The sequence below is a fragment of the Chiloscyllium plagiosum genome, unplaced genomic scaffold (genome assembly GCF_037043375.1).
Source record: "Chiloscyllium plagiosum isolate Xiang-an unplaced genomic scaffold, Cpla_swu_hap1 HiC_scaffold_6, whole genome shotgun sequence".
Lineage (NCBI taxonomy): Eukaryota > Metazoa > Chordata > Chondrichthyes > Orectolobiformes > Hemiscylliidae > Chiloscyllium > Chiloscyllium plagiosum.
This window is the reverse complement of record NW_028270144.1, coordinates 94314445-94330184: the sequence shown is the minus strand read 5'-3', so window position 1 is coordinate 94330184 and position 15740 is coordinate 94314445. Positions and strand designations below refer to the sequence as shown.

Here is a 15740-nt window from a genome sequence, read left to right as displayed (position 1 = left end):
TCAAGCTGATATGTTATCCCTCTATGTAATTGCTCTTATCTTGTGTAGTAATCTTTGAGGGGCAATTTCTCAAATGCCTTTTGGAAACTGAGTGCAGCACACCTACAAGTTTCCTTTCGTCCAGCTTACCTGTTACTTCTCTGCAAACTAACACATTAGTTAAATATGATCTTCCTTTCACAAAGTTGTGTTGACTCTGACCAATTGTTATTTTCTTATTTAAATATCTGTGGAAACGTTTACTATATGTTTTGTATATTACTATCTAACTTGTGCTCATATACTATCCTTTCTATTAGTCATTCTTCAAAACCTGAACAATTTTTATGAGTTACCACTAATGTTTGCAGGTTTGTACATTTTTCTTTCAATTTGATATTATCCTTACCTTCTTTATTCAGCCATGGTTGATGCATCCCTCTCAAAGAGTCTTTTTTTCTCACAGGGGTAATTCTTTGCTGAGAGCTGTTTATGTATCTCTATAAAGATTTACCACTGTATCTCTATTGTCCTACTATTTAACCTAGGTTGCCAGTTTAGCTACTTTAGTCTTCATAACCTTACTTTTATTCAGGTTTCAAAACATTAGCCTTCAGCCCACACTTGTTCCCTTTCAAACTGAATATGATATTCTATTGTGTTGCGATTGCTGTTGCCTAGAGGCAATTGTATCATGACAGTATTGATTAATCTTAAGTCATTGATCATTCCCAGATCTAGAGTAGCCTGCTCCTTGTTTAGCTGTAGAAAGTACTGCTCAGAAATTGTCCTGAATACATTTTATTCACCCATTTTCTAGGCTACATTTGCAATCTATTTCATTTAACCTATGTGGAGATTAAATATCATCCATGATTATCATAGTAACTTATAGATGGCTCACCAGGGAAAGGCAGCAGTAGTCAGGTTAATGGCACCATGGTTGGCTCTGCTGTACAGAAGTGTGGGAAAAAGAGTGTGAGGACTATAGTCATTGGGGATTCAATTATCAGGGGAGTAGATAGGCAGTTCTGTGGTCGAAAATGAGACTCTCAAATGGTATATTGCCTCCCAAGGGGCACCGGTCAGGGATGTCTTAGATTGACTGCAGGACATTCTGAAGGGGGAGGGTGAACAGCCAGGTGTCATGGTGCATATGGGCACTAATGATATAGGTAATAATTGGAATGAGGTCCTACAAGCAGAATTTAGGGAATTAGGAGACAAGTTAAAAAGTAGGACCTCAGACGTAGTAATCTCAGGATTGCAACCAGTGCCAAGTGCTACTCACGTAAAAATGAAATAATAGGCAGGATGAATGAATGGTTTGAGAGATGGTGCAGGATGAAGGGGTTCAGATTTTTGGGATATTGGGACTAGTTCTGGGGAGTGGGACTATTACAAATTGGATGGTCTACACCTTGGCCGGACTAGAACCAATGTTCTAGAGGGTGCTTTTGCTAATGCTGTTGGGGAGGGCTTAAACTAATTTGCCAGGGGGATGGGAATTAAATGAGGAGGTTTGTGGACAGTAAAGAGGTAGTAACTAAAGCCTGTAAATAACTAGAATAATGAAGTTAGCGTGACTAAGGGGAAGAGTAGGCAGGGAGCAGATGATGAACAGAAAGGACAGGTGGTCTGAGGGGCATTTGTTTTAATGTGAGAAGTGTAGAAGGTAAGGCAGATGAACTTAGGGCTTGGATTATTACCTGAGAGTATGATGTTATTGCTATTACTGAGACTTGGTTGAGGGAAGGGCAAGATTGGCAACTTAATATCCCAGGATATAGATGCTTCACATGGGATAGAGAGGGAGGTAAAAGGGGTGGAAGAATTGCATTACTGGTCAGAGAGGATATCACAGTTGTGCTGAAGGGGGGGGGGGGGGGGCTATGGAGGACTTGAGCAGTGAGCACTATAGACAGAGCTCAGAAATAGGAATGGTGCAGTAATAATGTTGGGGCTGTACTACAGGCCTCCCAACAGGGTACAAATGTGTAAACAGATTATGGAAAGTTGTAGGAGCAACAGGATGGTGGTGAAAGGAGATTTTAATTTTTGGCAACATTGACTGGGATTCACTTAGTGTTAGAGGTCTACATGGAGTAGAATTTGTAAGGAGCATCCAGGAGAGTTTTATAGAGCAGTATGTAAATAGTCTAACTTGGAAAGGCGCCATACTGGACCTGGTGTTGGGGAATGAGACCAGCTAGGTGGTTGAAGTTTCAGTAGGGGATTACTTTGGGAGAAGTGATCACAATTGCATGCGTTTTGGAATACTCATGGAGAAAGAGGAGTGGTCCCAGAGGAAGAGTGCTAAATTGGAGGAAGGCCAATTACAGCAAAATTTGGCAGGAGCTGAGGAATATGGAGTGGGAGCAGCTGTTTGAGGGTAAATCCACATTTGATATGTGAGGGTCTTTTAAAGAGAGTTTGATTACAGTGCAGGACAGATATGTCCCAATGCAAATGGGGATAGAAATGGCAAGATTAGGGAACCATGGACGATAGGTGAAATTGTGAGACTAGCTAAGAGGAAAAAGAAAGCATACATAACGTCTAGGTGACTGAAAAAAGACAAAACTTTGGAAGAATATCAGGAAAGTAGGACCAATGTGAAATGAGGAATAAGAGGGCTAATAGGGGTCATGAAATATCTTTAGCAAACTGAGTTAAGGAAAATCCCAAAGCCTTTTATTTGTATATAAGGAGCAAGAGGGCAAGGGTTAGAGAAAGGGTTGGCCCACTCAATGACAAAGGAGGAAAGTTATGTGTGGAGTCAGAGAAAATGGGTGAGATTCTTATGAGTACTGTGCGTCAGTATTCAACAAGTAGAGGGACATGACGGACGTTGAGGTTAGGGATAGATCTGGATGTGGGTTCGCTCACTGAGCTGGGAGGTTCATTTTCAGACGTTTCATCACCATACTAGATAACATCTTCAGTGAGCCTCTGAATGAACCACTTGGTGGTGTAGCCCACTTTCTATTTATATGTTTGAGTTTTCTAGGGTCGGTGATGTCATTCCTGTGGTGACATTGTTTCCTATGGTGATGTAATTCCCTGTTCTTTTTCTCATGGGGTGGTAAATGGGATCCAAGTCAAAGTGTTTGTTGATAGAATTCCGGTTGGAATGCCATGATTCTAGGAATTCTCATGCATGTCCCTGTTTGGCTTATCCTAGGATGGATGTGTTGGCCCAGTCAAGTGGTGTCCTTCCTCATCCGTATATAAGGATGGTGGCTAGCTTTCTGCCTGTTTGTCCAATGTAATGTTTGTTGCAGTTCTTGCAGTAAATAATGCAGTAAATAACATTAGTTTTGCTTGTTGTCTATATAGGGTATTTCAAGCTATGAAAAGAGGTTGAGTAGATTAGGATTATTTTAATTAGAAAGACAAAGGTTGAGTGGGAACCTGATTGAGGTCTATGAAATCATGAGAGGTATAGACAGGGTGGATAGCAAGAAGCTTTTTCCCAGAATGGGGTCTCAATTACTAGGAATCACTAGTTCAAGATAAGAAGGGTGAAATTTAAGGGAGATATTCATGGTAAGTTCTTTATGCAGAGGGTGGTGGGTACCTCAAATGCGTTACTAGTGGAGGTGGTTGAGGCGAACACGATAGCGTCATTTAAGATACATGAATGGGCAGAGAGTAGAGGAATACAGATTTGTAGAAAATAGGCCAAAGGTTTAGATAGAGGATCTGGATTGGCATAAGCTTGGAGGGCCAAAGGGCCAGTTGCTGTGCTGCAATTTTTTTTGTTTTTGTTCTTTCTTAGATGTCCAATTTATTTATTTATGTAAATTCTGTCCTACAATGTAATGAGTATTAGGGAACCGATAAGCTACAAACAATGGGGTCAGTTAGCTCAGTTGTCTGAATACTGATTTGTGATACAGCATGATGCCAACAGCATGGGTTAAATTACCATACCAGTTATGGCCTCATGAACGTCCAGCTTCTCAGCCTTAAACCTAACCTGACCCTCATGTTAAACTCACCACCAGCTACAGCTGTCCAATGAAAGAGCAGTGCTATGGTCCTCCGGGAGTGTTGTGACTTAACCTATAAATAACTCCCAAAAGTGATGTTATCTTCCCTGTTTCTTAACACTATTAAAATTCTGGATGTAGGTTTGCTTACTGAGCTGGAAGGTTCATTTCCAGATGTTTTGTCACTCTCCATTGGACGAACAGGCAGAAAACTAGCCACCAGGATACTGGAACACCAACTAGCCACAAAACGATAAGACCCTCTCTCACTAGTATCCTTACATACAGATAAGGAAGGACACCACTTCGACTGGGACAACACACCCATCTTAGGACAAGCCAAACAGAGACACGCATGAGAATTCCTAGAAACATGGCATTCCAACTGGAACTCTATCAACAAACACATCGAGTTAGACCCTATCTACTACCCCCTGAGAAAAAGAACAGGAAATGATATCACCATGGGAAATGACAACACCAACCCAAAGAAATCCAAACATATAAATAGAAAGCAGGAATCATGTACAGTGCTTTGCCTGAGGCCCACTGAAGATGTTACCTAGTAGGGTGACAAAATGTCTGGAATGAACCTTCCAGCTCAGCGAGCAAACCTACATCCAGAACCTCAACCTGAGCTCAAATCTTCTCAAAACTCGTTACTAAAATTGATCCTGCATCTTGCTCTTGTAACCGAGAGACAACGCTAACTACTGTACTAATGATCTCTTTAATAAACAGGGCTACCCAACTACATTTTCCTCATTTCCTATCTTTTCAAAATGTAAAATACCCTTTAAGGCTCAGGTTCCGGTTTTGGTCACCCTGCAACCACGTCTCTATAATGAATTTCAGTTTATTTCTTTTCTTGTCAACAATTCATCCATTTTGATTTAAATACTACATGCATACAAAATGATGCAAAACCTTTGGGTAGCATCTTCCCAGACACCGGACAATGTGAGAATTAGTGAGAAAGTAGGGAAAATTACATGACATCAACAGTGAGGAGCTTCATGGTATCGTGACAAAGATGTCCCATTTTTCAACAGTACTGATCAACAGGCCAATTTTCATGCATAAGTACACATTAACTTTCTCATTATTAGATCATCTCAACTTGCTATTATGCAGTTTCTCATTTTCCACCCTCCCAGTTCTGGTGCCAGTGTCCAAAATACAGTTCAAAACTTGTCTTTGAACCACCTAATTATCTAATCTTATTTACTTTATACCAATTTGCATGTGGCTAAGGTGGTAATTCAGAGATTATCATCTAGCAGTACAGAATTTGAGAGTATTGCTGAAAAAAGTACTCATTTCACTGAAGCCTTTTGTCCTGAACTTATTAGGATATTCACAAAAAAATTAATGTAAAGGGGAACAACGTTCATATTGTATGAGAACAGACAGTTAGGTTGTGGGCAAATGGAGTCTAATTGGTAGAGGTATTGCTATGGGAAATGCACCAGTTCGATGATGACTGCCAAGCTTTATTCAATGTAAGCTGAAAATGTGTTGCTGGAAAAGCGCAGCAGGTCAGGCAGCATCCAGGGAACAGGAGAATCGACGTTTTGGGCATAAGCCCTTCTTCAGATTCCTGAAGAAGGGCTTATGCCCGAAACGTCGATTCTCCTGTTCCCTGGATGCTGCCTGACCTGCTGCGCTTTTCCAGCAACACATTTTCAGCTCTGATCTCCAGCATCTGCAGACCTCACTTTCCCTTTATTCAATGTAAACCACATGTTGGTGCTGATTAGTCAAGAAATTGCTCTGAAGAATGAAGCAGAAAATGGATATTGCCTATTTTGTTCAGTGAGACAGGCTCAGTTGGAAATGTTGTTTTTACCTGCAGATATAAGAACTCTCTGTAATAATATATGTAGCTTGTAGTATGTGCAAATATGTCACATTGAGAGCCTGATTGATAATATTAAATTGTTGTCAGCGCACTCAGAATTATTTAATAAATGTAGTCAATCACAAAATTATACCTAATGTTGGACACTGCTTAAAGTTTTGCAAACACAAAATGGCTGAGTATGGTCAGTACCATGCATGCTGTGGACTCTAATGGGACATGATGTTTGATTTTCTGTTCCAGTGTTTAGGATTTGGGGGTTCATATCTAGCATCATATAGATACTGAAATTCATTTATGACATTACTCATTTTTGTGACAGGCAAAACATCTACACTTGCTGCTGTCTTGGGAAAGTAGCCAACATAATCAAAGACCCCTCCCACTCCAGTTATATTCTCTGTCTTCCATCCTCTTCCAGTGGGCAGAAGGTACAAAAGTTTGAAAACAGATATCAACAGATTTAAGAATAGCTTCTTCCCTGCTTTTCAGTCTTATGATTAGAGTTGATCCTTCTATATTAGAGTTGATCCTTCTTTGCACCTTCTCTAAAGCTACATTCTGTTTTATTATCTTGATGTACTTATGTAAGGTATGATTTGTCTGGTTAGCATGCAAAACAATACTTTTCACTGTATCTTGGTACATGTCACAGTAATCAATCAAATCAAACAAATCAAATCTTTTTGGCTTGATGGTAGCATCCTTTGAGTGGCAAACACTACTTGTGTTGCCACTATATAATATTAATGTTTAACAACTAGCTTCATCTGTTGCTTAAAGTTATGAGATACCTTATTCTTTGAAGATAATCTGGAGTAGACGGGGCAGTTTCTAGGCCTAAACATGGCAGCCATAGGCCCACTCGTGTTTGCATGATATACAGTGAGAAATTATCTGATCAGGGTAGCCAATATCTCACAAGGCGGCTTCCATGCATCCTATTTCAAAATCAAGATTGTATAATAATTCAATGACTCATGCCCTATTTATAAGGTTGTAAATAAGGTGAATATACTTCACATGGAAATGTAGGAATTCCGTGCATATATTTCCCAGTGAAAGTAAACCTATGGTAGGCACAACTGCAGGCAGATTTCACAGTGTTTCTTACTGCTACTATGCGATAATACCATGAATTGTTTGCCACTTACAGGCTAGGTACAGACCAATACCAACCTGCCCATGCTTGCAAAACCCTAAATGCGGTGTCCAAAATTAGATGCAATACTGTGATTGGACAAGATTGGCTTTATAATGCAGAGTGTACCATGTGTTATATTGACAGCCAATTAAGCTTGTAAATTGTGCTTTCAGTGGGGCACACTTGGCATGCTGAAAATACACAAATAAGTACACAAAGCCCTGTTCTTTGCAGACAGAAAGAACACGTATACGTACTCAGTCTGTTTCAACTGACCAAAACAGGATCAATTCCTCAGAACTAAGCCTTAATCAATCAGAGTCAATATGCCTATTTTCAATTTAAACAAAGTTTGGCAGAAAATGGTTAGTCATCATCTAACTAGTGCATTCTTTGTGACAATGCCTTTACCAATCAGAATGCAATTGCCAACCAGTCAGCTGTCTCTTCTCATACAGTTTTTTGTTTATTTGTTTACTTCATAACAGCATTGTGGGTGATAGAGCTTTTTGGGAAAGACATTATTGTTTTAATTTTGAGGAAGGGTCACTCGACCTGAAACATTAACTCTGATTTCTCGTAACAGATGCTGCCAGACTTGCTGAGCTTTTCCAGCAATTTCTGTTTGTGTTTCGGGTTTACAACATCTGCAGTTCTTCCTTTTTTGTAGCAGTTGTATTCCTTTCAGCTTCATGAAGTGATGAAGTTGTCTCCTACAGGACAAAATGCCAATCATTTTTAAATCTATGTCTCTTTGTAGAAAAATGCAGAAATGTTAAGCACCAACAATTATATTGTTTGAAATGCATTTTGGTAAGAAAGTTAGATTTTTGCAATAGTCAAAGCACCATTTTTACACTGAAAAACAAATTTCTAATAAAATTTTAACAATCTGCATGTTTTATTGCTTTCATCAGAAATAGTACTACTTAATGCAAGGTTATTTATTCGTGTTTCTTTAATCTCTTCTAAGATGGTTAGGAGGGAATTTTCAATTGAATACCTTAAGGCTCAATTGTTTTTGTGCTAAGGAAATACCCTTGAATTTATATAGCTTCTTTCACTTAGTCATAGAGTCATAGAGATGTACAGTATAGAAACAGACCCTTCGGTCCAACCCGTCCATGCCAAACAGATATCCCAACCCAATCTAGTCCCACCTGCCAACACCCGGCCCATGTCCTTCCAAACCCTTTTGCCTTCCTATTCATATACCCAACCTTTTAAATGATGTAATTGTATGAGCCTCCACCACACTTCTTGGAGAGACCTCAAAATACACTGTAGACAAGTACCAAAAGCCAATTTGTGTACATCAAGATCTTACAAGCATAACTGAGACCAACAACTAGATTATCGGTTTCCGTGGTATGACTTTGTTATTGTGTCACCATAGTCTTTTAAGACCAGAGGGGCTGCTCTATCATTAGAGAGAAGTGACTTGTGGTTATTTAACCTGAGGGCCACCAGACCTCAGGCAAGGAAAGAAGTTGAGAAGGCGAGCCCTTCATGGTAACCTTAAACCAGTCATGGGATTTGAATCCATGTTGTTGGCATCACACTGCTCTGTAAATCAACAATCCAGCCAACTGAGCTAAACCTTATGACTTAAGAGACAAATTGAAACCTCAAGAACTTCCATACTCGTCTTCTAATAGTGTCACAATAAATTATCCCTGAAAAGGTAGACAGAGCATGTTTCTCAGTAATGACACCTTTGACACTGCAGCATACCCTTAGTATAGCAAAGTTAGCTCTAAAGTTGCTCTGTAGGTGTAAGATGTTATTTTTTGGGAAATTTTCCTTTTCCTTATTATTTAACATGAAAAATAGTGTGCTTTCCCAATGATGGATTTGTCAGGTGAAACTGTATCTGTGTTTGTGAATCTTTGCTTGTGTTTTTTCAAATTTCGGCTGTTGTAATATTTCTACAGTTCTGAACAGAGTATAATAATTTAAAAATATATAAATACATACCAAGGAATATTCCAATAGAATAGCCTTTTGCAGCATCCTTTTCAACTTGGTCTACATGAAGAGGAAAACAAACTCCATTTCTTCCATAGTAATTCCCAAATGTATCTTCATTCCAGAGTGGAATTAAAGCAATAGTAAATCCAATAAGCCAAATTGTAATGTGTACTATCAAAGTCTGGTGCTTTCCTGGTTTGATATTACTGAATGGGAAAACAATGACAATATACTTCTCCAGACTCAGATAAGTCAATAAGAGAACAGAGACCTCAGTAGAAAGCATTGCTAGAAATCCTATCATTCGACACTGGATACTTTCCATCCATAGTTGTGCATGTCTGTTGTACTCCCCACGATATTTGACATCAAAAATTCCAACAAAGAATAGATACACTCCCATCAGACAATCGGCACCTTTTATATAAAAAAGGGACATACATGTTTCAAATATAAAATATTTGTAATTTGCAGCAATATAATTAGATACAAACTTTGGTGAAAGGAATTATGCTTGTTGGGTTGGCTATCTATGTCTTGCGCTCTGGAACAACTGTTCTTTGAGCACAAAATGCAGAACAAAAAATTCTCACTAGGTATTGTGCAAAATCAGGAATGGACCTAAAGTCATCAGTTTTGGTCCTAAAAAATGGCAAGTCTAGCTCGGATTATCCTGTGGGGGAGGGGGGGGGAGGTGTTCATGGGGGTTTGGAAGGGTGGGGGAAAGAGGGTGGTGTAAAGTATCCAAATGTTTGAGCAACAAGTGCGTTATGCAGTAGCAAGATGAATGATGTTCACCATGAACAGGATGCTGCCATCAAGCCAAAAATACATTCTGCTCATATCAGAAACAAGAAATGTGGTGCATAAATTTCAATGCATGTGCGATGCTCACTACATACCAAAAATTGGCCATGTGCCTTCGGCTGTTCACAACCAGAAATGTACTGACTGTACCCAACCAGCTTTTGATTGCAAACTACAGTGTCCAATATTAGATATGATTCCGTGATTGGACATTTCCCACATAATTCCAAATGTACTAAGAATTACTCGAACAACAAATTTGAGATTGTCAGTCATGTTCACACAGTGGGTTGCACTTAACACATACTAGAAGCCACATATATTAATGAATTATGCCCTATTTATGCAGACAGAAAGAGCATATAACATTTTCTGCCTGTTTCAGCTTAACCAAACAGGTAATAGCCATTCTGTGATTAATTTCTCAAGGCAATACTTTTACCAATTGAGTCAACCTTCCTTGTTTAAATTTAAACTTGACTGGCAGCTAACTATCAATCATTATTTAACTGATGCATTCCCCGTGGTAATGTCTCTACTTTTGCCAATCAATCAGTCCTCTGTTCTCAGACATTATATAAAAAAATGCCCCTTTACATTGGTATTTCTTGTGAATTGTTCTAATGAATGAAAGATAAAAACATTCACAAATTGTCTTTTTCCACTATCCAGAAAAAAATGTTGGCAACTTTTGATGCTGGGTAATTCCACTCTGAAAATGTAAAACTACCAAGATTTACCAGGTTTATCTAGAGGAATAGAGGAATGAAGTGCTTGCATTTGCTATCAGTGAAAGCTAATCACTTCCTTGGTAATGATATGGGAGGGGGTATTCCCAGATTTGTTCTGCCAAATCTTCTTTACAAAAGGTGCCCACTCCATGCGTAAGTTAAATGATTTCTCAACATTTACATTGACAAAGTTATTTTGAAAGATGTTGGCTGTAGTTTTTGATGCTATTAATGGATGATACTGTCAGTATTTGCTCATTGCAAAATATATAATTTGATATTTTTATTAGTAAATATTAATCATAATGTTTTTCCTTATTTCTTTGAGAAAAAAAGTATATTTTCTCACATTTTTCCATCTAATTTCAGGGAACAAGCTTGATTCTTGATGACTTTGTAAAAACATCTGCATGGATTGTCCATCCCTAATTGTCCTTTACAAGGTGATGATGAGAAATTCAATTTGTGCAAAGTAGGTAAAAACATAGTGGACATCCAGTTGTCAACCTGTTCACACCAAGTTAAAAATCACACAACACCATGTTATAGTCCAACAGGTTTAATTGGAAGCACACTAGCTTTCGGAGCGCCGCTCCTTCATCAGGTGATAGTGGAGGACACAATTCTAAGGCACAGAATTCATAACAAAAATTTACAGTGTGATGTAACTGAAATTATACATTGAAAAATACCTTGATTGTCTGTTGAGTCTTTAAGGTATTTTTCAATGTGTAATTTCAGTTACATCACACTGTAAATTTTTGCTATAAATTCTGTGCCTTAGGATTGTGTCCTCTACTATCACCTGATGAAGGAGCGGCGCTCCGAAAGCTAGTGTGCTTCCAATTAAACCTGTTGGACCATAATCTGGTGTTGTGTGATTTTTAACTTTGTACACCCCAGTCCAACACCGGCATCTCTAAATCATGTTCACACCAAAGTAGTGAAGATATACTTCCAAGTCAGGGTGGAATGTGGTTCAGAAGGGTACTTACACGTGCTCTTGTTCCCATACACAGCAGTTCTTGGCTTTTCTGGGTATCTTAAAATTCATTCTCACATGGAATTTGGATGTTGCTGTTCAAGCCAGCATTTGTTGCTCAACATTAACTGTCTTTTTGAGAAGGTGATGGTGAGCCGAGTTCTTGCACTATTGCAGTCCATGTGGTGTGGGTGTACTCATACTGCAATTAGGAAGTTCCATGATTTTAATCCTCTGACAGTGAAGGAACATTGTTTTGTTCCAAGTCAGGATGGTGTGTGGTTGTCAGGTTGGAAAGTGCTATCAAAGGAGTTGGTAAGTTCCTGCACTGCATCTTGTAGATGGTACATACTGCTGCCATACTGATGGTTAAGTAAATGAATACTTAAAAAAGGGAGTCAATCTAGCAGCTTCTTTGACCTGAATGGTTTTGAGCTTCTCAACTGTTGTTGAAGTTGCACTCAGGGAACGTCAACTATTCTGTCACACTCCTGACTTGTGCTTTTCAGGCAATAGGCAGGCTTTGCGAAGTCAGGAATTATTTACTCACCACAATATGCCCAGGCTTGCTTTTATAGCCACAGTCTTTACATGGCTGGTCCAATTAAGTTTCTGGTCAATGATGATCCCCATAAAACTTTTAGGATTCAATGATTGCCATACCATTGAATGTCAAGAGGAGATGATTAGATTCTATCTTGTTGGACATGATAATTACTTGACATTTGTGTAGCACAAATGTTAGTTGATAAGTAGCAGCCCAAGCTTGAATAGTTCCAGGCCTTGATGTTTGGGAATGTACTGCTTCATTGTCTGAAATGGAACTGACACTGTCACACACATCAGCGAATAATTCCACTCTGAAATTCTGATGTAAATTGCGGGACTAATGAAGCAGCCGAAAATATTTGGGCCTGTAACACCCCACCGAGGAATGCTTGCAGTACTGTCCTGTGGCTGATTTGATTGGCCTCCAACAATCTTTAATATTTTCCTTCGAGCTACATAGTGTAGAACTTTTGCCTCTGCTTCTCATTGACTTTCATGTTACTACAGTTTCTTGATGCCACATTCAGTCAAATGCTGCCATGAAGTCAAAAGCATCCTTCTCACCTCACTTCTGGAATTCAACAATTTTTTTCCTTATTTAGACCAAGGCTTTAATGAGCTCTGTTGAGCGGTCCTGGCGTCACCCAAGGAGGAAGGGGTAAATATTGCTTTTACATATCACATTGCTAATATTGATTTATATAAGCATAAGGAACATAATTTCTCAGATGATGGGACTTGCTGCTCTGCCCCTCTCCAAGAAGTATTAAATGGCTGGAGATAGAAATTTTGCACCCCAACACTGAGTAATAAGTCCTGCCTTAGATGGTTGCAAACAATCTGATTTGCGAGTGGCTATTTTTCCTAGAAGCACCAGCAACAGCAATAGCTAACAACAGGACTACAACGCATCCTCAGAATCTACGTCTTGAAACCCAGATCCAGTTAAATGTTGAGCGGGGAGAATGAATCCCATAGAAGGTCAGGAAGGGGTGATAGTGGGGAGAGAGGGAATGAAGTTCAGGTAGAATGAGTGTATTGGTGAATAATCAACCTTGAAAGTCAAACCTAGGATTACCATCTCAAAGTTGAGACAAGGTGAAAAGCAACTATAAAGGCTTGAAGTGAGGTTAGGACAAGTGAACTGCCCACATCTCATGTGTTCCAAGTAAAAGTGCAGACAGGGTAGGACTGTGACAAGAATTTTACAGAGCCACCCTACCATCGCTGACCTCTGTCCCCCCACACAAACCTGCCAGTGGGAGATTGTAAAAATTTGCCTATGGTAATTCTGAAATAGATTCATCCTTAGGTTATTGATGAATTAAGGCTTATTAGTCTTCACCAAATTGAAAGTGGAATTATCCAAAAATAAAATTTAATTTCTCATTGACCCCCACCAATGTTTTTGCCAGAACACCTATGATGATGTTCACTTAGCCTATTCAACTAGCTGGTATTCCTCCTTGCATTTGGACTGTCACCTTTTAAAGTTACCTCAAGGCGAAGAATGTAGGAACTCTCAATGGAGAAGGTCCCTCTTGCCAGCCATACATTAACCTTATCTTGATTAGATGCCCTTGTAAGGGTGAACATTTTATAAAGCCACATTAATACTAATTATTTTCAACCGTTTCCACCACAGCTCAATTGGCAATGTGACAGAAATGTGCCTGAATAACCCATAAAATTTCAGAAGGGCTTTTGCCCGAAACGTCGATTTCGCTGCTCCTTGGATGCTGCCTGAACTGCTGTGCTCTTCCAGCACGACTAATCCAGAACATAGAATTTCAGGCCAAGCGTTACTGACTGATGAATGGCTGGACAATACAAAAGACTTGCAAAAGATAAGCTTTACTGGCTGTAATTTTTGTAAGTTTTTAAAATTAAAAAAAGATACTTACAGCATAAAATTTTTATAGACGTAGCATGAAGCTTATTTTCAGCTCTAATACGTGATCTCATGAAAATGACGAAAAGGTTTCCAAAACAAGTAACACAAGCTATGACCCAAACAAATACTCTAAGGATGATGTTTGCTAGTAGGTCTTCAAAGGATGAAATGCCATCTGTATTTGGTTTACAACTGCGTACATGAGGAGAATAAGCACAATACTGGAATTTGTTGAAGTATCTGTGAAATGAAATAACACAAAACACATTAATTACAAGTATGTCCACTATTAGTTGCTGCATTGGTGCAAGTCCTGTCAGAAAAGGTCTTGTACAATTTGTTCATGGAGTGGTATTAAAATTTCTATGGAGGCTTTTGAAAGTCTACATAGTTTCAACTTTTTTATTCACTCTTGTTGGGATGAAAAGAATCAACTAAATTGTCACTATCTGGTTTACCTTCTTTAAAATATACGCTTAGTTTTTAACCTGAAAGAAAATTAATGAATTGAAACTATACAGTCATTTCAATAGTAGGGGTCAAACTTTCATAGCCAATCATGATGCAAAAGTAATAATGACTTCTAAACAGTGGAAAATCACTTCACTGGCATTGGGAAAAAAAATTCTGGATGCAGTTTTGCAGAAGAATCCTTTTTTGTTGGGAGAAACATGAGCAGATTTTTGATGGGCATTGACAAGTTCCAAATTTGTAAAGGAGTTAGCAGACTTAGCTACTGAATGGATAGAATTGTGCCAATGACTCAGAAATTGGGTAGCAATCTGGATATGAACTTGAAAAGGAAATATTTGCATGAACACAGAAAATGAACAGGGGAATAAGACTAAATTGGTTGCTGTTTCAAAGAGCTATTACAGATGTTTTCTAACCAACCTGTTCAGAGATTTAACTACACACTTCTGTAGCAGATGGGTCTTGAACCTAGGCCTCCTGACTCAGGTAAGAAACTACAAAGAAGCCATTGCACATTGTGCCCCAAGAACAAGCATAATGTGCAATGGCTTCCAACTGTACTGTATGATTCTATGAGGCAGATGGGAATAATGGCATGTTATATTCAGTTAGTTAGATTTGAATGTATGGGCCAGGGGAATTCAAAGCACATTCTTTTGAATGCCTCTTAGCATTGAATGCATTAGTATTTCATTGTTAGTATAAAATAACACATGGTCCTTAGGGACACAAAGAAAGCAATGTTTACAAAAGGCTAGACAAAAACACTGCACTGACCAAAAATAAGTGTTATCAGGTGTTTTAGAAGTAAGGCAGTTTAACTGAAACTAGTCTAGTAACACAGATTATATTACCCAAAGCTGGTAAAGAATAGATGGCAGAATTTCCATGAATTTAATTATTCTTGGAAGGAATTCTCTTCAGGGTTGGTCCCAACAAAACCACTGTAAAGTTCATGAAAGACACGTGGAAGCCCTAGATAGATGGGTATGTGCAGGATTTCTGACAACCTTCCACTGAAGTTATATAGGCCAATTGGAGAATTTGAAAGGAAATTCCTAACTTCTGGTTCTATCACCACTGCTCATTTTTACAACGGAAATCCCAATAACAAGCAAGCACAACATGATGGCATCACTGAAATGAACAAATTGATGAAATACAAGGAACTAGTTGATTGACATGGGTGAGAGTCTGAAAGGCATTTACAGGGATCCATAAAGCTACTAGTATGTACTGTGTAACATATTGTGACCTGCATAATAGTGCATGTAATGACACTGTAGTACTCAGATAAATAAAAATGTTAATTAGATTTTTGGGGTTCTTTTATCTCTTTTTAAGACGAGAAAT

At 38.7% G+C, this 15740-nt stretch overlaps 1 protein-coding gene and 1 long non-coding RNA gene across 4 annotated transcripts in view; one reads left to right on the top strand and one right to left on the bottom strand.

Annotated features, from left to right (window-relative positions):
* LOC122550791 (relaxin receptor 1-like) overlaps window positions 1-15740 on the bottom strand; it is a 159039-nt gene that overhangs the window by 24147 nt on the left and 119152 nt on the right. Inside the window, exons 15-17 of one of the 3 annotated variants that reach the window (XR_015757451.1) lie at window positions 13924-14153; window positions 8957-9367; window positions 7535-7692 (exon numbers count right to left, since the gene is read on the bottom strand). Coding sequence is in view for 2 of the 3 variants with exons in the window: in XM_043692054.2 (XP_043547989.1) it covers window positions 8957-9367; window positions 13924-14153 (641 nt within the window). In the remaining variant the exon portion in view is untranslated. The remainder of the gene's footprint in view (window positions 1-7534; window positions 7693-8956; window positions 9368-13923; window positions 14154-15740) is intronic. The other 2 variants (XM_043692054.2, XM_043692055.2) reach the window with 2 other exon arrangements.
* LOC148149811 (uncharacterized) overlaps window positions 1-15740 on the top strand; it is a 90062-nt gene that overhangs the window by 13141 nt on the left and 61181 nt on the right. The gene's annotated exons all lie outside the window — the stretch shown is intronic.